Source organism: Anticarsia gemmatalis, chromosome 28 (assembly GCF_050436995.1).
Source record: "Anticarsia gemmatalis isolate Benzon Research Colony breed Stoneville strain chromosome 28, ilAntGemm2 primary, whole genome shotgun sequence".
Taxonomy (NCBI): domain Eukaryota; kingdom Metazoa; phylum Arthropoda; class Insecta; order Lepidoptera; family Erebidae; genus Anticarsia; species Anticarsia gemmatalis.
This window is the reverse complement of record NC_134772.1, coordinates 6,200,948-6,223,054: the sequence shown is the minus strand read 5'-3', so window position 1 is coordinate 6,223,054 and position 22,107 is coordinate 6,200,948. Positions and strand designations below refer to the sequence as shown.

Here is a 22,107-nt window from a genome sequence, read left to right as displayed (position 1 = left end):
ATAAAATCTAGACAAATATTAGTGTTATTGAAGTGAGAGTGGTAATTAATATCTAGATAATAGAGTAAAACTTAGTTAAGAGTCTTGTATGCAAGGTTCGCGGAGGAGGTCTTGGGTTCGTATCCCGGACGGATTAAAAATGATTCCTCAGTTTTTCTGTTAAGAAATTCTTATCTCCTTTCCTCGGAGAGTACGTGTCGCCTATGGTCCTGCGTCTGACCTCTCACTGGTCGTGTTCGTCACACCGGACTATGAGAGTGATGTAATAGAGAGGGTATATGTGTATTAATAAATAAATTTAACCCATTAATGTCCCACTGCTGGGCAAGGGTCTCCTCCCGTAATGAGGGAGGGGTTAGGCCTTGAGTCCACCACGCTGGCCAAGTGCAGGTTGGGGACTTTGCATGCCCTCATTGTACTATTGTACACTAAAAACAAGCTGTTGTGGTTATATATTACCTAGGATGATGTCCTACTAATATTATAAATGCTAAAGTTTGTGAGTACGTATGTTTGTTACTCTTTCACGCATATACTACTGAATCGTTACGATGAAATTTGGTATATAGGTAGCTGAAGACCCAGAATAACACATAGGCTACTTTTTCCTGTAGTTCCCGAGGGATCGGCATTTACACGGGAAGGGTTTCCACGCGGACGAAGTCGCAGGCGGCCTCTAGTAGTTACAAATATTTGTATGTTTGCAGGATGCCGGCGGTGTCGCCCAAACGTTCGCCCGCGCCTCAGCCGCCCGCCAGCCCGCTTGTACAGGGGGACAGGTAAAATCAAATGATCAACACATTATTTCACAATAACTTTTAAATGTCTATAGAATTTTTAATTTAATTGAGATTTTGCAATGTTTTTAAAACAAAAGTATCCATATTTTATTTATACTTTTTTTTTACTAATAAAAAAATTATACTAATATTATAAAGCTAAAGAGTTTGTTTGTTTTGTTTGAACGCGCTCATCTCAGGAACTACTGAATCGATTTGAAAAATTCTTTCAGTGTTAGATAGCCCATTTATCGAGGAAGGCTATATCATCACGCTACGACCAATAGGAGCAGAGTACCAGTATTTGTTTTTACAAAAACGGGGAAAATTTTGACCCATTCTCTTTTATGTGACGCAAGCGAAGTTGCGCGGGTCAGCTAGTTAAATATATATCTTAATCTACATATGGATAACGTTTATATCGGTTGTAAAGTAAAGTAGTCGTAACTAGTCACCGCGGACTGACGTTTTAAATTTGTCAACCACCCAACAAGTTTTCATACTTTAAAGCCTTGCTTTCTAATACCTTTTTGGAAAATATAATCCATAATATAAATAAAGAATATTGTGTAGTACCTCACATGTATTGTGTTAATAAACGACACATGTGAGAGTCTGAGCAGAATATGATGATATTTTATGATGTTCGGAAAACAAAACTATTGTTAAATCGAGATTCGAGTAAACATAATTTTTGCACTATGCCTTTTCCTATAGACACATTTGATTATTTAGTATGTACTATGTGCTATAATATATGTATGTATGTATGTATGTACAGAGGGTCGGCGTTCAAGTTCGAGTTCCGCGGCGCGCCCACGCCGTCGCCGCCCGCGCCGCTGCCGCCCGCGCCGCCGCTCACGCCGCACCTGCGTATGTACTACATATACATTGTATACATTACCTATGTAAATCTTTACTCTATGACAATGTATGAATGTGAATGAAGCAAGGGAACTTTGTAAGGATCGTACCAAGTGACGTTCTCTGGTCCCTGCCTACATGCTTTAACAAAATAAAAGTAATACCTCTGTCATTGATTCACTTCTGGGTAAGTCTCCTGGAATGAGGGAGATCCTATCTGACCAAGTTGTGATCTTTGACATATCTTCAAGAACTATGTAATAAACAAATTTTGTAAGGTTTTGTAATCACGATGTTATCTTTCATCGTTAGAGCAAGTGATCATTCGACCACTTGTGCAGTAAATTTAACCTGTTACTGTCCTACTGCTGGGCAAGGGTCTCCTCCCGTAATGAGGGAGGGGTTAGGCCTTGAGTCCACCACGTAGACCAAGTGAGGGTTGGGGACTTTGCATGCCCTCAATAAATGTATTAAACAAAATTTTGGCATGCAAAGTTTCCTCACGTTGTTTTCCTTCACCGTTGGAGCATGTGATAATTATTTCTAATACACACATAACTTGGAAAAATCATTAGTTTGTTGTCTCGGGTTCGAAACCTGCGACCACTTGCGGGAGAGGTATCAACTTATACCACTCGACTATCATTGCTCTGCAGTACATAAGTATTTTTTTATAAGCATTGTACCTTTATTATTAGTTGTAATCTGCAATATTGTTGTGGTGTTCCCCAGCGGTGTCATGCGGCACGCCCCCGCCGCTGCCGCCGCGCCGGCGCCGGGACTCCGCCGCGCCGCCCACGCCACTACCGCCGGTGAGTCATACACTTACTTGTTACTTTATATCTGTGGGAAACACATAAAAGGCATATACGTTGTAGAAAGATCTTTTCAGAAACACCAAAATCGCTGACATGTCTTTTTCACTTTATCTCAAAAATGGGTTTATCCCATTAGCCCTGTTGTGTGGTTTCATTATGAGATAATGTCACTTCTAACAGCAGTAATTTGTTATAGCAGCATTAGCAATATTTTGTCCCACATGTCCCATGGCGGGACAAGTGCCTTTATTTTGGTGCTGTTACAGACATTCATGGGACTAATAGAATAGACTGAAGAAACAATCGCATCCGATAGACAGTCGCTCCATGTAAATTACTATATTCAGCTGCATCTGGTGAGACTGGAAGCCGACTCCAACATAGCTTGGTAGAAAGGCTAGGTTTATTATTATTAATTAAAGTACAATTTCTTTAAATAACACCGTTTATTTCCCCTCCAGTCATCGTCGTGTGCGGCGGGTTGTCCAGCAACAACAGCAGGGGGAGCGGGGGGCGCGTCCCCCGTGTACTCGGGCTCGTGCTGGCGCAACAACAACAACAACAACAGCTCCACGCCCCCTCCCCTGCCGCCGCGCCCCGCGCCGCCCCCCGAGCTGCTCCGCCCCGCGCACTCCACCATACTGCAGAGGCGACACCACAACAACGCGTGAGTATACTACAACAACAACAACAACAACAGCTCCACGCCCCCTCCCCTGCCGCCGCGCCCCGCGCCGCCCCCCGAGCTGCTCCGCCCCGCGCACTCCACCATACTGCAGAGGCGACACCACAACAACGCGTGAGTATACTACAACAACAACAACAACAACAGCTCCACGCCCCCTCCCCTGCCGCCGCGCCCCGCGCCGCCCCCCGAGCTGCTCCGCCCCGCGCACTCCACCATACTGCAGAGGCGACACCACAACAACGCGTGAGTATACTACAACAACAACAACAACAACAGCTCCACGCCCCCTCCCCTGCCGCCGCGCCCCGCGCCGCCCCCCGAGCTGCTCCGCCCCGCGCACTCCACCATACTGCAGAGGCGACACCACAACAACGCGTGAGTATACTACAACAACAACAACAACAACAGCTCCACGCCCCCTCCCCTGCCGCCGCGCCCCGCGCCGCCCCCCGAGCTGCTCCGCCCCGCGCACTCCACCATACTGCAGAGGCGACACCACAACAACGCGTGAGTATACTACAACAACAACAACAACAACAGCTCCACGCCCCCTCCCCTGCCGCCGCGCCCCGCGCCGCCCCCCGAGCTGCTCCGCCCCGCGCACTCCACCATACTGCAGAGGCGACACCACAACAACGCGTGAGTATACTACAACAACAACAACAACAACAGCTCCACGCCCCCTCCCCTGCCGCCGCGCCCCGCGCCGCCCCCCGAGCTGCTCCGCCCCGCGCACTCCACCATACTGCAGAGGCGACACCACAACAACGCGTGAGTATACTACAACAACAACAACAACAACAGCTCCACGCCCCCTCCCCTGCCGCCGCGCCCCGCGCCGCCCCCCGAGCTGCTCCGCCCCGCGCACTCCACCATACTGCAGAGGCGACACCACAACAACGCGTGAGTATACTACAACAACAACAACAACAACAGCTCCACGCCCCCTCCCCTGCCGCCGCGCCCCGCGCCGCCCCCCGAGCTGCTCCGCCCCGCGCACTCCACCATACTGCAGAGGCGACACCACAACAACGCGTGAGTATACTACAACAACAACAACAACAACAGCTCCACGCCCCCTCCCCTGCCGCCGCGCCCCGCGCCGCCCCCCGAGCTGCTCCGCCCCGCGCACTCCACCATACTGCAGAGGCGACACCACAACAACGCGTGAGTATACTACAACAACAACAACAACAACAGCTCCACCTCCCCCTTCCCATGCATGGGGGGCATCAGATCCCGACCTGCCAAAGCTGCAGTCTTCATCAACTCCTTCGCACAGCTGCAGTGATCCAGTCCTAATGGTTTTTACGTCAAGAAAATGTATTACTTCATGTCCTGCTCCAGGGAGGAAGCGGGGGTCTGTCGGGCTCTCCCGCCGGCTAGGCGCTCTAAAAACCTGATGGTGTTCCTTTAACAGTCACCATAAAGTGGCCAGGACGCGGTACCACCAATTGGATACCCCGCGTAGTGATCCACAGACCTGCCCCCACTTACAACCCAGATTGTACTACTAATAACTGTCGAAAAATATACTTAGAATACTCACGACAGTTGACGGTCGATTGTAAGAACAGCTAAATTCTATAGTTTAGATAGCTTATTTTTGAAGATAACATGTCGTGCCGACTGTGTGTTAAGAACTAGACACAGTAGTTTGAAGGGGTTCAACGCATGGTTGTACTCCCTTTGTCCACTAGTGAAGAGTGGGCCATATTTAGTACCTTATCTCACTATCAGAGAGTAACTAACATTATCTTTGATTCCAGTTCGTCAGGGACGGCCCCCCGGCTGCCCCCCAAGCCGGCGGGGTCACTGGCGCGGGCGGAGGGCGGCAAGGCGCGGCACTGACCCGTGCCCCTCGCCCCCCTCGCCGCGCCCCCCACGCACGCGCCCGTGGCCCCCGACACGACACAAGACGACACGACACACGACGACGCGCTACAGTGATAGAGTAAATGGATAGTATTATATGTTGATTTACATGGTCATGTATTTATTGTTCTACGAGGAGGAGCTCGTGGCTTAGTTAACAACAGCCGCGCGGATCGATCTCTGAGGTTAAGCCACGCTTGCCGAGCTTGTTCTGTGGATGGGTGACCGTCTTATAGATATAGAGTTCCTCCTTGTTTCGGAAAGTACGTTAAATAGTGGGTCCCAGCTGTCATTTTCGAAGATCTTTGACAGTCGTTAACAGTAGTCAGAAGCTTGAAAGTACCGACTCGAGAGGACCCTTGCCCCGTACATAATTCCAAAAAATTATACGAAACAATATATGATCACAAATCCTTATATAATAAAACTGTCTATTCAAGTGAACAGAAGTTTAAAGTGAAGTGAAGTGTTATAAGTCTCTGTCTACATTATATGTATATAACAACAAGACAAATATATAGAAAATACATACCCCTAACAACAGGTAACAACAATTTTATCTCTATATAATGATGACTAATTTTTATTTTTCTGTCCGTCTAGTAGATTGTGAAAAATAATTACACGTATTTATGGTTTCGTAACCAAAGAATAAAAACGAAACCCTATTAGTGAGACTTTGCTGTCTGTCTGTTTGTCAGCAGGCTCTATCTCATGAACCGTGATAGTTAGTAAAAATGTTCACAGATGATGTATTAAAAACTAGAATAAAAATAAATATTTAAGCGGGCTCACATACGACAAACGTTTTTCATTAAAAAATAAAAATTAGTCAGCATTCTAATAACATCTATTTATACAGTAAAGTTTGTATTAATTGTAGTCAGAGATTTAACAGTGCGTGTCTAAGTCATTCAACGCGTCTTTTATATATTTTATATGTATATAAATACGAACATTCCATTCTATGTATGTATTAGAACATTGAACAAGGCCGCTTATTACTAACTAGTACACATGACTTCACTCCGAAGGGTATTATGTTATAACCCAAGTAACTGTGTTGTGGAGGTCAGATAGACAGTCGCTTCATGTAAAATACTGGTATTCAGCTGCATCCGGTGAGACTGGAAGCCGACTCCAACATAGCTTGGAACAAAGGCTAAGCTAATATGTACACGTGGCTTCACTCGTAAAAGTGATCTATGAACATTGTTTGGCATGTAATTTATCAACCTGTAAAATTTTATTAAGCCATTTCGATGTTAATGCTTAGTTTCTGAGGCTCATTTAGGGGTAGTTTATCTATTCAATAGCGTTTTTTTAAAGAGTTAAAACGCTATTGAATAGATAAACTACCGTTAAATGTAATCAGAAACCGGGGGTAAGAAAAGTACTTCGTATCCTAACTGCGGGATGATAATATTCAAATGGCCATTTCAAACATGCCACTACGTCATAATCAAAAGAATCATGTGAATGTGACAATGTGTAGTGAGTGAGAGACACAGATATAATGACATCACGTAGTGAACACGTTTGAAAAGACCCGGGTATAGTATTATTTAATCAACCGTTATGATTAATACACTAATAAATACAAGTGAAAATTTTTACTTTCTTGTTAAATATATTCAATAATAGCCCGGAGTTTGGTAACGTGTCCGGTATATAACAGACTCGCCCCCTATTACATGCGACTAACATTGTTAATGGCGAAACGTGGGTGTGTTTCATACATCTCTGCCTACATTTTTGATTATAACAGGCGTGATGTTAAAAACAACTTTTGTGTAAAGTTCTGGTAATAAGTGGTCTTATAAAAAATGAAAAATATATTTATAATAAAAATAAAATTCTATGTAAACAATTATGTATTAGATAAATTATTTACATGATATTAAAATATGAGTTGTATACATATATAAAATACCCGGTTTTACTAGAAATCAGTGGTTAAAATTTCAAACTTAGTAGAGAGTGTTGTACGCAAGGTTCGCGGCTGGAGGTATACAACATACAGAATGTAGAACATCAGTGACCCGCAGACTTATACAGCTGACGTCACCTGTTTCATACACATACTTTATATTAGAAATACAAAGAATTGTTAATTATTATCTAGAAAAATCGTGCTCAAGGCTCTCTACTAAGTTGTCGGACTTATACCATTACATTGGGTAGCAGGTTCGATTTGTAACAAATATGTATGTGATAACTTCGTACCTTACTGTATTACTAATACAAGTGGTGTAAGCTACGTTTATTAGTATGTAATATTATACAACTCATATTAATATTATGTTTATACAAAAATTTTGTTCTAAAATTATAACAATCAGTGCTGTGCCAATCACTTGATAATATATTTTATATATTTGGGGCCTACATAGTTAAAACTATATAATATTATTATTATGTAATTCTGTAGGTACAGTAACATTTTGGCAAAAAGTTTGCGGCTAACTGTACTAAAGTTAGCGACTGACTGTAAGAATTTGCGGCTGACTTTAGTCAGAATGTATTACTAAGTTGTGTAGTCATGAGTTATTGAGTAAAACTTAAAATTTTTGTGTCTGTTTAAAGTCTGCGGCCGACTGTATGCTTGCAGGGACTGACTTACACTCAGCAACAAACTATGAAATAAGTGTATGACTGTCTTTAATTGGTTGAAAATTGGACTTATATAAATAACTATGAAGTAAGAATAGTATGTCGCAGACTTTACAGTAAATGACTGAGTAATAAGTTGTGGAAAATGTAGTGAGTTACACACTCACACATACTGTTTTATGCATGCTCTTTATTTATTGTATATTAGTGTGTAATTGTTAGTTTTCCCGAATAAATAAATAAATAAATAAATGACTAACTTTACCACGGAAAGCTAATTACAACGGTATAAATGTTGAAATTTGCCGCAAACACTTTGCCAAAAATTACAGTCTGCCTAAATCGCTACTAGTGAAGATGACAAATGAAAATGCATTTAAATGTAAATAAATAGATAAATGTCGCGAGTACGTACAAATATGTGAATGTTCCCAAACTGATGAGTTTATTGTTATTCATAGTTATATCTTAAAAATGAGCTTTTATTTTCAAAATGACTACGGTAAAAAATGTATGTAAAAATGTATGTAGGCGTGATTTTATGTATGTGAACGACAAATTTGTAAATTGTAACTATATTTTCTCGACTAAAATTTGACCATGGCCAGTTTCAATGAAACCAGCCAACCAGGCAATTATTTGCAGAAAAACTTTTTGATCTGACCTGGGTATCGAACCCGAGACCTCGATGATAGTCAATAATGCCAAAATAAGGCCCATTTTTGAGATATAAAAACAATACAAATTAATAATAATAAACCTATCAGTGATTAAAATATATTACATCATAGTATATAAAACATTAAATAAATAAAATATTGTTTCCGAGATATAACATGTTAAAACAAAATAATTCCTAAAGTGTTGCCATAGTAAAATTATATTTGACGGAATATATGTAAATTAACGAAATAAAACCGGGCAATGTAGTAAATAAGAATATTATGAAATGTATATAGTTTGAAAACTTAGTAGAGAGACTGGGGATGCAAGATTTATATAGACTATCTATACATCTATACAAATATTATAAAGCTGAAGTGTTTGTTTGTTTGAACGCGCTAATCTCAGGAACTACTAGTTCGATTCGAAAGATTATTGCAGTGTTAGATAGCCCATTTATCGAGGAAGGCTATAGGCTATATATCATCACGCTACGACCAATAGGACCAGAGTAGCAGTAAAAAATGTAACAAAAACGGGAAAAATCTTGACCCATTCTCTCTTATGTGACGCAAGTGAAGTTGTGTTTTTCCAAAATAAAGTATGTGTATGAAACAGGTGACGTCAGCTGTATAAGTCTGCGGGTCACTGATGTTCTACATTCTGTATGTTGTATACCTCCAGCCGCGAACCTTGCGTACAACACTCTCTACTAAGTTGTAACAAAAATATTACTTTATACCTTACATATGGCATATTACCTCATTACCCGGTCTATGTTAAAATTGAAGTAAATATATATGTAAAAGATTATATATTAAATGTATGTATGTAATTGTTTTAGCGAAAATAATTATAAATGAATTGTACAGTTAGTTTTTAAGAGAAAACAATAAAATTTGTGCAAAGTTATTATAATATGACAAAATTATGTATAAATAATTATTAAAGTGTGTCTGTCTGTATGTAAAAATTAGATGAAATATTAAGATTATATAAAACTTAAATATTGTAACTTATACTAATTTTGAAAACTGAAACCAGTTTCATGAGTCATGGATAATGTTAAAAAATAACTGTTTTCAAAGTTAACTGAAAGCTTATGATTGTATAAATTATGATATCTATATAAGAGTAAACGGCAAAATGTCTAAAATGTACTCAAGCCGGCATCGAACCTTGTTAAATGATTTAAAATGTGTATGTATATGTAATTAAAAGCCTTATGTAATGAGCGACAGACACACAGACAATGTAGTATATTAGTTATATTATATAAATGTACAGTGTCTATGTGTATAGTGACTGAGAGTGGGACAGATACATATTTACAAAGAGTTAAGTATATGGAGTTGTAATGAGTGCGAAAGAGATGCAAAATATATAAAAACGTTAGTATTTTACTGTTTTCTGAAGTTAAAAATAGTCAAAATTTCATTGCAAATGTTTGGTGAAATTTTATCCAACCGATTTGTGGGTTATAGATGGGTGACCGCACATACATAGTTAAAATTGAGCGTCTTCGCGCTTCGGAGGGCACGTAAAAGGTCGGTCCCGGTTGTTGTCTATTAAAATAACAGTCGTTAAGTCATGTCAAAGGTCTTCGGTCGGCTTGAACAACTTTGACACTAGGTTGACCACTAACCATACAATATAATATAATATATAATACAAACTTTCGCATTTATTATTGTTAGTAAATAGTAAATATATATCTGTCTCGCTCTCTCGGTGGTTAAATAAAGATGGATTGTATATAAGACATTTGATATCAAAGAATTTAGTAATTATTCTAATACTAATCATATACCCATATGGTACAAAGCAAAAGAGTTTAGTGATCAAAAGAAATTATTAATTTTTCCCAAGGAACATTTTGCCTGACCTTACAACTTTATGTGTTCCTCATCTCCTGGGTGATCTAAGTTATGGGAAGCCATATTTCTGCACAATGTAGTTCCCATCTGAAATTTCCCATAGTCCTTCCTTAGGCAGTTGTCCCACCGCCAACAATAAACGAGAAACGAGTAGAACAAGTAACTGTGTATATACGATCATAACTTTTAAACTCTCGTGTTGCAAGTTTAATGCATGCAAGTTGCACTCGCCGTGGTCGCAAACTGACTGGAGCAGCGATGACAGAACTTCGGGTATATGAGGCGGACGGACGTTCATCAACCCTCATATTTTGATGGGACGGTTGGAAAACCTGCGGCCACGGCGAGTGCAACCTGCGCCGAAACGTTAGGCATTTTAAGGTAAAATGCGTGTTCGCGTTAATTCCCGTATTCTATTATACATTAAATATGTATATACGAGTTGGCGATCAGCGGGAAGCGAGTGTAGTTTCGATAGTTTTGTCGCCGCGTTATAAGCGAGTGTGTGAGTGCGACGAGCGATTACTCGCGCCACTTGTCAATGTCCGGCAATATCGGTCTCTGTGAGACACAAAACTGAGTTCAAAGGGCGAGCTCAATCGAGCGAGTATCGCTGAACGAGTTTATTTTTGAAACTAGTAAAGCGAGTCTTCGCCGGCAGTGTGGACAATCAGCGATCAACTATTTGTATATGCATCTCTTTTATTTACACGGAATGTTATATCTATTGTACGTTTCTTAAGCGAGAAAATAGTCGATAGTTAATCGTTTACTCGCCGTTGGTGGGACTACTGCCTAAGTTGTTATGTAATTGCTCGAGGTAACTCAGATGCTAGTTTTGTTTTAGTAAGCTCTATCAAGTCATCTAAACAAAGGAAGACATTGCTCTTTTCACTGCAGCTGCATATGGGCGCGTTCCCACTATGTCGTAACGATTAATTTATCGTTGGACGACTGTCGTTCTAGCCGTCCCCACTGTCACGATAATCTGTCGTCACTGCAAAAAATGTCGTAGACCACAGTAAGTCGTGTCGTTCTATATGTGAACATCTCCATTTAAACATATAAGCCACGACACTTAAAACTACGCGATTATCTGTCGTCACGACATAGTAGGAACGCGCCCTAATTCTTCGTGTAAATTCCCTCACTCGTTATCATGTAAAGCCACGCAGTCATGGGTCAATTTGTACTAATGATGACCCCTCTGGCGAGAAACAAGTACCTTCTAAAAGGACATGGTGAACACCAGATAGACCATATTTGGAAACAGGGAAGCTTATATATTGGTGTGTTATCGTCCTAATCTGAATTCATGAACCCTCAAGGAATATGTTGAGAGCATATCAAGATAAGGCCCATTGTTCCGAACCAATTGTCTTTGTCTGTAGGAGGGAATTCAACATATTTCAGACCATTTGCTTTCGTTACACCTATTCACCCGTTACTTTAGTATCCAAGGCATATTCTTTACCAAGTATATTTTATAGGAAGTCCTAGCAGTTTTCTTCATTATCTTCTTAGTTTCTTGCCTATTAATGTTGTGTACTGTAAATATAATACTCACAATGTGATTCCCTACATAATATATGGAGGAATGGAATTCTTTATAAAGAGAGCCTTCTTCTCCATCAATATCCATGTCGCTATCTCTGCGGGTACTTTGACAAATGCCATCTTTAATAGTGTGTAGTAAGAAGCCTGGCCTAAGTAAGTTAGTTGTAAGAGATGACCACTATTGTATATTGTTGTACATATTATTATTAAATGGATAGAGATTCATATTATATTTGTTGAGTTTTATTTCATTAATTATGCATGAACCGATATTTGGCTACGGTGTACATTTTATTGAAACCGGCCAAATGTGCCAACACAAAGTGAACTAGACACATTTTACCTGATAAATCACTCTTCACAATGATTCAATACAAACATTATATTTCAGGCAAATTATACAAAACTTTAATGCGCGAAATCAATCAATTATTAATTTAGGTCAAATATTGACACTTATGATAGTCGTTACAATTACTGAATCTACCACTAGCTAGGAAAGGGGGAAGAGCCTTATAAGAAGATATAGCAAGAAACTCACACACACTCTTTTCAAACATTTCATTAATATTTAATCAACTGTCGACACAAACTCCGATTGACGACAATGACTCGGGGCATGTTGCAGGATAATGCAACGTTGTTGCGCCACGTAAATTATGTGTTGGGCGTCATATTGCGACCAAAAAGTTCAAATCAAATCAAATTATTTATTCATATAGGTCAAATGCTGACACTTGTGATAGTCAATGATAATTACACACAAGTCAATCCCAAAAATAACAATATATCTGAGATCTTGACAACTTAATTCAATTAAATTAAATTTTTGTCTTAATGTAGGAACCTTTAATATAACTTATCTTTTCTGAAACTTAGGTAGTTCTATGCCTTTCTTTTGCCGAGACCGCTGTAGAATTATCTGCGATAAGTACTTTATATGTATATGCACCTGACCTGTTTGCAAGACATCACCAATAAAAATAATTTAAACTTCATCATTTATTTAATAAAAAGTTGTACAATCTGTAAACAATGTCTTATAATATTAAATACTAAAATAACATTATAAGTGTCTTATAATATGAACAGACAATACCCAAGAGAAAAGAAGACATAACTTAGTAGAGAGTGTTGTACACAAGGTTCGCGGCTGGAGGTATACAACATACAGAATGTAGAACATCAGTGACCCGCAGACTTATACAGCTGACGTCACGTTTCATACACATACTTTATATTGTAAATACACAGAATTATTAATTATACTCTAGATAAATCATGCATGACAAGGCTTTCTACTAAGTTGTCGAAATATAATAAGTAAGTGCAAACTTGCAGCGATAGCAGTGTTATTTCGACATGTTTAACAATCATATTTATTATTTATATAATAACTAACACAAGACGCCCATAGCCAGTTGCGCTCACCGGTCGGTAAAAAATCTGTGGGTTAAGCAAACCTTGGCGCGGTCATACCATAGATGGGTGACCGCTTAGTATTTGAACTGGGCGTCTCCGTGCTTCGTAGAACACGTAAAATGACGGTCCCGGTTGTTGTCTATTAAGATAACAGTCGTTAAGCCATGTCAAAGGCTTTCGGCTTGAACAACTTTGACACTAGGTTGACCACTAACCATACGATAAGAAGCTATCTGACAGTTACTTCAAACTGGGACTTTTACAATAATTAACTAAACCACATGTATCATGTTTCTATATTACATCTTTACATGTCTATTTTTCTATTTACCTGACAGACCAACAATGGTTTTAAACTCTCGCAACTTGTACACATAATAATATATTATAATGTAACGGGTCTTAAACGCTATTAAAAATAAAAGGTTAGGATACCTTATTTATTTACCCGACGTTTCGATCGAATTACATCGACCTTAGTCACGAGCTAAGGTATCCTAACGTTTAATTTTCAATTTTTCATCAGTTAGACCCGTTACATTATAATATTAAGACCCACTACAGTGTCTCTTTTTCAGTTTTTTATAAGAAATTAGATATCATTGTTTTAATTTTAACTTTTTCTTAAAGAAGGGGTTTATAGGGGAGGGGGTGGAGGGTTTCAAATTAGTCTTACTAGGTTTCTTACTAGAATCAAAAGGGATGTTCGGACTTTGTCGAATACTTTTATAATAGTCAACTGGTGCTTGCATAGAGTTGTTTTTTAACACAAACTTCACCTTTTTAGGCGTATCCAAAGACTTGTTTGGCGAAAAATCTGATTTTGAATTGTTTTTTTGGAAATTTTTAACTTTATTCACTGAAATAATGGGACTTTGTTTCTTCGAAATAATTTCGGTTTTTGCTTTCTTATTTTCTATCTTAGTGTCTGTAGTTTTAACGTTACCGTTAGTTTGTGGTTTTTCTTGCGTTTTCGCGTCCTTTTTGTTACTATTAATATTTGTCTTATTATCTAATTGTTTAATATTACTTTTACTATTCTGTTTCTCTTTAGCAACGCCATTTTCTTTCACTTTAGTTATTTTAACATTTTCATTATTGTTATCTAGTTTTTCTACTTTTAATTTCTTCTCTGGTACTTTTTTCTCAGAAACTTCGCCGTTGGTGTGCGTGCGACTTTTTTGCGGTTGTGCGATTTTTGTGTCGCGTTTGCGTTTTTTGTTCTCCTTGTCTGCGTCCTGTTTGGGCTTTTTCGTCGGTGGCTCCGATTCTTCGACTTTCCATGCGCCGTTCTAAAAAATGTAAGAAAAACAATGATTTTAGAAATTGAGAATGTATTAACTACTAGAGGGCGCCCGTGACTTCGTCTGCGTGGAAAGCCTTGCCGTGTAAATCCCGATCCTTCGGGAATTCCGGGATAAAAAGTATGTGCCTATGTGTTATTCTGTGTCTTCAGCTACTTACACACCAAATTTCATCGTAATCAGTAGTACTTGCGTGAAAGAGTAACAAACATCCCTACATACTCACAAACATTCGCATTTATAATACTAGTAGCATGAAGTGCCTCTGTGACCTAAACGGATTAACGTCTCATAAGCTCAAAGTCAAGTGTTCAATTCCCGTAATGGGTTAGATATTTCAAAATTTTTCAGTGAAAATAATCTGTGACGGAAGATGATGTTGTAGACTACGGAAAGGCGTCGGCCGTTGTCAACTAAGATAACAGTCGTTAAGTCACGTCAAAGGCCTTCGGGCTTGAACAACTTTGACACCAGGTTGACCACTAACCATACGATAAGAAGAGAGAAGACCTAAGGTCACTGACTGACTGACATAGTGTTCTATCAACGCACAGCACAAACCACTGGACGGATCGACCTGAGATTTGGCATGCAGGTAGATGTTATGACGTAGGCATCCGTTAAGAAATGATTTTGGTCAATTCTACCTCCAAGGGGATAAAATAGGGGATGAAAGTTTGTATGAAAATACTGTCCTAAGTCACAAAAGAGACGAAGTCGCGGGCAAAAGCTTGTTAGTGTATAAAGACCGTATATTTATATACATATATATGAACAAACTTACACCCATATCCTTGTAACAGCTGTTTCATAAGTGTTATATTTGAAACTAATGCCATCTAGTAATATTGAAGCGAGTAACATTATAATTTGTAATACTAAAATGTCGCGTTATAAAATTGTCACACTGTCAAACTGTCAGTCTGTTTGTATGTCTTGTCAGTTGTTTTATTTGAATGTAATGAAACCTTTTTGAACAAACTTTACTATTTAACCTAACCTAATTATATATATGGACTCAAGGCCTAACCCCTCCCTCATTACGAGAGGAGACCCTTGCCCAGCAGTGGGACAGGAATGAGTTAAATTTCATATAATATAAATGCCAAAGACTGTCGGTTAAGTTTCAAGTTCAAACGAATTTAATGGAACTTAACATGGAAATGCATAAAATAATAAAAATTAGCTATTTTCTTTAATCTACCCCTTGAAGATTTTGAGGGGATGAAATATCGTACGTGAGCAGAAGGTTCAACTAGTATAAACCGACTTTAAAAAAGGAGGATGTTCTTAATTTGATATATTTTAAGATATCCTCAAAAATACGTAACTTTGCATATGCATCTACGATGTCATATTATTATTTAATTTTACTTGGAAACACATTTTTTTAACACACAACCATACGGTAAATAAATAACTAACAGTTTATACTCACGGTAGCGTTAGATATATTCTGTCGTACATTCTCCACGTCCTCCACGATGCTCTGTCCCGAGCGACTCTTAGCTAACAGTCGCTTGCGGTGCTTACGACTTAGACCTGCAAATATAATAATAATATGTTAAAAAAGCAGTGATAGCCGAGTGGTATAAGTTGATACCTCAAACGCAAGTGGTCGCAGGTTCGAACCCGAGGCAACACACCAATGACTTTTCGAAGTTATGTGTGTATTAGAAATAATTAACCTGTAAGGAAACCTTGCATGCCTAAAAATTTGTTTAAAACATTTATTGAGGGTATGCAAAGTCCCCAACCCGCACTTGGCCAGCGTGGTGGACTCAAGGCCTAACCCCTCCCTCATTACGGGAGGAGACCCTTGCCAAGCAGTGGGACAGTAATGGGTTAAATCTCTCTAAATCTCTATGTTAAAAAATACATACATATATAAAATGACGCCTTTTTCTCATAGGTGTAGGTGAACCAGAAAACGCCACTTGGTAGGATACATACATGTTGTCATACATACAAATCTTAATCTTTATATATATAATTCTTCTGTAAGTGTGTATGTCACTGAACTTCTCTTAAACGACTGGACCGATTTTGATGAATTTTTTTGTGTGTGTTCAAGGGGATCTGAGAATGGTTTAGATTCACAATTTTGTCCGCTGGACAATGTTTTTTTAATTAATTTTTATGGCAAAACAACGTTTGCCGGGTCAGCTAGTATAATATAATATCAGAGGGATATTTCCTTAAGTGTAGGTAATTTGCGTGGGCGCTGAAAAAAATTTGATACAACTTTCTCTATTTGAAAGGTATGTTTTTGAAGATGGACATAATAATATATAGGGGCAATACGTAGAGCAAAACTAGGGTAAAACCGGGTGAGCTGCTAGTTTTTTGGAATAAGTAAATTTAAAGTAAATTGGTAAAACTAACAAAACAGTCGCGATCACTTGGAACACTAAAATTCCATAAAAAAATATTTTCAGCAACAAACTATAAAATCTTAAATATATTTTGCCCAACAGTGGACATACCTCTTAAAGCAAGTTCATCAGACGCAGTGACTAACTTCTTCTCCAGCACGTGGAGGGAGTGGGCAACCTGTTTGGGCTTGGGCGTGGGCGTGGGACTGTCTTCCACGTGAGTCTTGATAGTTAGCGGATACTCGTCACGAGATAACTGCTCGAAACTGGAAGAAAAGAATATCATTGGTTTAGCTGTGGTTAACGTGGTCACCTCGCCGCAATAACCGTAGCGACGCCTGTGGTACCAATCACACCTGGGACAAATATTTGTGTGATGAGCACGAGTATCTGTTCTGAGCCTGGATGTCAATTTATCTACCAATGCGTCGGGAAGTTGTGGGTTCAATTCCCACAAGGAACAATTATTTGTGCGATCCACAAATAATTGTTTCGGGTCTGGTTATACTTTGTGTCCACTGTTTGTATGTTGTAAGGGAGTTGTCTAAAAAAATTATGGTCACCCATCCACAGAGCAACGTCGGCAAGCGTAGCATTATAAATGTGTATTTACCGTTGTAAACATATTCTGACTCGTTTGTGAGCTTTGCTGGTGGCGTTGGCGAGCATGTCGCGCAACATGTCGGCCAACAAGCTGGCCGGCACCGGCAGGAGTGGCAGTTCCACGTTCACGCGACCAGCTCGAGGATCCAGGGGTTTTGAGGAACTGGAATCAGAAATAAATGGTAGTAGTAAATCTTTTCACTCGGACGACGTCGCGGGTAGAAGCTAGTATTCTTAGTACCAATTTATATCAAAATCTGTTCAGTAGTTTTGGAAGAGGAACAAACAAACAACTTTCGTATTTATAATACTAGTAAAATATTTATATTAACCTGTCTTCCTCTTCATCATCAGTCACATCACCATTCTGTTCATCTTCATCATCATCAGACACCAGCTCCAAGGCCTCAGGACCACCTTCCGGACAGCCCATCTGAAATTATTATCATTGACTTATAATAAATAAATTTAACCCATTAATGTCCCTCTGCTGGGCAAGGGTCTCCTCCCTTAATGGGGGAGTGGTTAGGCCTTGAGTCCACCACGCCAGCAAAGTGCGGGTTCAAGAACTGTTATAAACAACTCTCAGGCATGCAATATCGCGTCACGATGTTTTCCTTCACCGTTGGAACAAGTGATAATTATTTCTAATACACACATAACTTCGAAAAGTCATTGGTGCTGCCACGGAATCGAACCTGCAACCACTTGCGTTTGAGATACAAATTTATACCACTCGGCTATCACTGCTCTTATTATTTTTTCTTTCTATTAACAACCAGGCTCAGAATAGATACTCGTGCTCATCACACAAATATTAGTCCCGGGTGGGTTTCGAACCCACCACACGCGAGGTATCCTCTTTAACCACTGCATCAAACGTGCAGTTTGTACCATCTCACCTTCTGCCAGGCAGCAGTGGCTTGTTGATACTTAATGCCTTGCTCGCTCTGCCTCAGTAGCGCAGTGAGCAGTCGTCTCGCGGCCGCACACAGGGTCGGTGCCTCGCCACTACACATGTATGAGCAGAAAGGACGGAGCAGCTCGGCTAGGGACGCTGCTGGGATGTCGCCGTTTGATACCTGGGGGTGTAAAAAAAATGTTTTAGTAGTATTACTGGAAGTGGTGGTTAAGGAGATTGTAGGTTCGAATCCCAATTGATTCGATAACTGTGTGGATATTGTTGAATAGTAAAGGTTTTATACTTTTGCCATTGGTACTCATGGTATGTCATGGGAACTTTAGGCTTATACCATGATTTGATTGTTTTAATATACATCCCTTTTTTTAGAGTGCTAAATATCTAAATAAAATACCTTTAATCTGTTCAGAAAACATTCCAGATTATAAAAATAAGACATGCAGGCAAGTATATATCTACATACAAAATAATATGGTATCCTACATTACTCAAGAATAATTTTAGATTTTTTTATAAGAAAGAAAGAATAAGTTTAAATAAATAAGAGTAACTAAATATCATATTATTATGTACCTGTATTTTTTTTCTGATTTTATGATTATTTTCATACATATTATGATACGTACCTTAGCAATTTCTTCTAAATAACAATCTATAATGTGTAGTAACATAGAGGTCGCATTGCGTGCATACCGCGGCGTTTTTAGTGAAAATATACCTGAAATAAAGAATAACTATTATAAAAAAATATAGTGTAGGTTCAATTCTCACACATGACAAATGTTAAATATTTCACAAATAGTTATGAAGTCATAAGGGCTAAACTGAATTCTAGTTGTCATTTAACTTTAGAGCCAGAGGCCAGCATACTCTAGCAATTAGTCTGCATTTCTGCAAATAACATATCAAAACTATTTAAAACTAGTTGGAGCCAGATCTAAACTTTTTTATGTCACAAAACGACAATCTTCAAATTCCTTCAATCGACTATTGCTAATGTAATCTCTAAGAATCTCTTTTTAAAAGGTAAGTCCAGTCAGAGGCGAAGCCGCGGTATGGCTAACCGGTGTAGCGCGCCGCGTCTTATTGACCCCGATTCAAAAGCCTTCTATGGAATGACCGCGGCAAGGTGAGCGCAACTGGCTAGAGGGCCATAAGACCCTAGACTACTAAGCTATTCCACTATGTCCAGTAATGGGATAGTATTTTGTGAAAGTAGCTCACCATCGGAACCAGAGATGATGTTGCCATACAGCTGACAGCTCTTCAGATTCCACTTAGATCTGAGCAGACAACGGAGACTGGCGCGGAGGTAGCGACGTACCAACTGTACATACAAATAATACATAATAACCATCTAACTAATAAACATGTGTGTTTGAACTGTCGACCTGGTATGTAATTCAAGTGCTTTTACGACTTAACTCTTAATTAACTTTGTTAGTAACTAGCTGACCCGCGCAACTTCGCTTGCGTCACCTAAGCGAATGGGTCAAAATTTTTCCCGTTTTTGTAACATTTTTCGTTGCTACTCCGCTCCTAATGACCGTAGCGTGATGTTATATAGCCTATAGCTTTCCTCGATAAATAGGCTATCTAACACTGAAAGAATTTTTCAAATCGGACCAGTAGTTCCTGAGATTAGCGCGTTCAAACAAACAAACAAACAAACAAACTCTTCAGCTTTATTATATTATAGTATAGATATTAGAAATAGGAAAGTTTAGCTTATTAACCACTTCTGAGGTACAGAAGAGAGAGGTTGTATAGAATACTGCTCAGACCTTCAATCTTTTCTTACTCATTTTTTTTTCTCTACACTTTGGACGCCTTAGTCTACAACATACATAGTTTAACGGTAACAAAGCTTTTACTGTTTGTTTTGAGTGGCCCTCATTCAAGTTTTACACCAGTCCTGATGACCCTAGTTCTACAATGTCTTAAATTTAACTATTCTTCTGTGACATAGTTGTCTTTGTTATATGCTTACCATAAGGAACTTGTCCATTCTATGATGATCAACTCCGTACCACTCAGTGGCCAGCACCCTCAAGCCTGCTTTGTACATGAGGAGGGCATGCCTCAGGTGCTCCGGAGGGAACAGGTCTAGCACTGCCGAGATACTCTCACATAGCTCCTCCTGGATAACAGAGAATTAAATATGAATAAGATTTAGATTGACATAAATATAGGAGCTGTTCTGGCAAATCTTTCAAAAGAAAATTGATTTTTACACAATTTCCAGTAAAGTTTCGACCAAATTTTCAAAAATTCTAAAACTTTTTGAAGTTAAAATCTTTTTTAATTTGTTATTTACTTTTAAAACGAGAATATTAAAAATTGACTTGCATGTAATTTTCTAATGAAATTTTGCATTGATGGATTATTCTTAACAAGCTGAATTATTGAGATTTCTGCATTAAATCATTAACATTACATACTTCAGCTTCAAAACATGAATTCGATTTTAAATATAACCACTTAATTTCATAATCATATTGTTTCTTTCAAGCAGAAAACCAATGTTACCTGTATAAGTGGTTTGTCTGACATCCACACAGCATAAAACAGACCCTTCCACATGCGAACAAAGTCATCTTCCTTGAACTCTGAAATACATACATAATACATACAATGTGATACAAATATATCTCTATATCTTAACAGATTTTATCAGTTATACCAGCCAATACCAGGGCTATTCATAGTCAAGGTAAAATGTACTGCCTAGCTAAGTTTCTATGGAAAAATTATTAAAATAAACATTGCTTGTAGGAGATTTGGTTTATAAGTGTTAGCTTATCACGATAAATAAATAAATACTATAATTATTATAGTTATTAAAAAGCTATGTAAAATTGTCAATAAAAATCTTTCATTTTGAATTTAAGTCGTGAAATAAAAGAATCAAGACTATTACGGGTGTATGATAAAAAAAATGAAGTTTAAAATCTATGGGTATGTTTTATAACTAACTAACTAAAGTATTACTAATAATAGCAGAGAGGATCTTTAGTTTCGTTTAAAACTACATTTCGGTCATAAAATTGTGGATTTAAATCAATGATCTGTTATCATACAACAGCGCAGTACGGTAATTACACGGTAATTATACGTTATTACATAAAAAAATGATTTATAGTCAGTAGTAATGTCTTTTAACACTGTCACCAACGGATTAATAACAAGAATAACTAATTTATGTAGTATTTTGATATTAAATGTGTAGAAATATGTCGTTTCCTCAAGGAAAACGTCCATAAACTTAATTTTACCAACATGACATTTTGAGGTTAAGTACCGTAATGTGCGTATCTTACAAATGCTACGCATTATTAATTACTCAAACCACTTATAGTGAAATTGAAGTTGTAATAAGCTGGTATACTAACCATATTTCTTCTCAAAACAATTCAAAAGCCATTTTTTCAGAGTTTTCAACACTTTATCACGACTTTTTTTCTCGTTTCCAGATAGTAGGCGCGCGAATTTAATTTCTTGTGCTACAACAAGAACCTGCTCTTTTTTAGGCTTCACAATAGCCTTTTTCTTAACTTTATCTTTCTTCTCTCTATTTTTATGTGGGATCTTCATTTTGGCTGTATTTTGAATAACATTCGACCATGCGACAATCGCGTTTTGATTGACGTCCACACAAACTGACGTTTGGAATTAACGTTTGACGGTTTTGACAGTTAGTGGCTCTATCTCTATATATAGTTAGTCGATTTTAAAACTTGACCATCG

At 38.6% G+C, this 22,107-nt stretch overlaps 2 protein-coding genes across 3 annotated transcripts in view; one reads left to right on the top strand and one right to left on the bottom strand.

Moving 5' to 3' along the window:
- Positions 1 to 3,271, top strand: part of Sos (Son of sevenless guanine nucleotide exchange factor) — a 40,199-nt gene extending 36,928 nt beyond the window's left edge. For both annotated transcript variants that reach the window (XM_076132479.1, XM_076132478.1), the window contains 4 exons: positions 708 to 779; positions 1,561 to 1,652; positions 2,376 to 2,455; positions 2,923 to 3,271. In XM_076132479.1, the coding sequence (XP_075988594.1) occupies positions 708 to 779; positions 1,561 to 1,652; positions 2,376 to 2,455; positions 2,923 to 3,132 (454 nt within the window). In that variant the 3' untranslated portion in view covers positions 3,133 to 3,271. The remainder of the gene's footprint in view (positions 1 to 707; positions 780 to 1,560; positions 1,653 to 2,375; positions 2,456 to 2,922) is intronic.
- Positions 3,272 to 12,721: 9,450 nt separating this feature from the next.
- On the bottom strand, positions 12,722 to 22,025 carry Nnp-1 (Ribosomal RNA processing protein 1 homolog Nnp-1). The gene is made up of 11 exons (XM_076132694.1): positions 21,753 to 22,025; positions 20,890 to 20,969; positions 20,351 to 20,500; positions 19,585 to 19,687; positions 18,987 to 19,078; positions 18,341 to 18,520; positions 17,771 to 17,871; positions 17,449 to 17,601; positions 16,947 to 17,101; positions 15,899 to 16,002; positions 12,722 to 14,448 (listed from the first exon to the last, which is right to left on the bottom strand). Exons 1-11 carry the CDS (start codon positions 21,952 to 21,954, stop codon positions 13,756 to 13,758), a joined length of 2,013 nt encoding a protein of 670 aa, XP_075988809.1. The 5' UTR covers positions 21,955 to 22,025; the 3' UTR covers positions 12,722 to 13,755.
- Between the last annotated feature and the right edge of the window lie 82 nt (positions 22,026 to 22,107).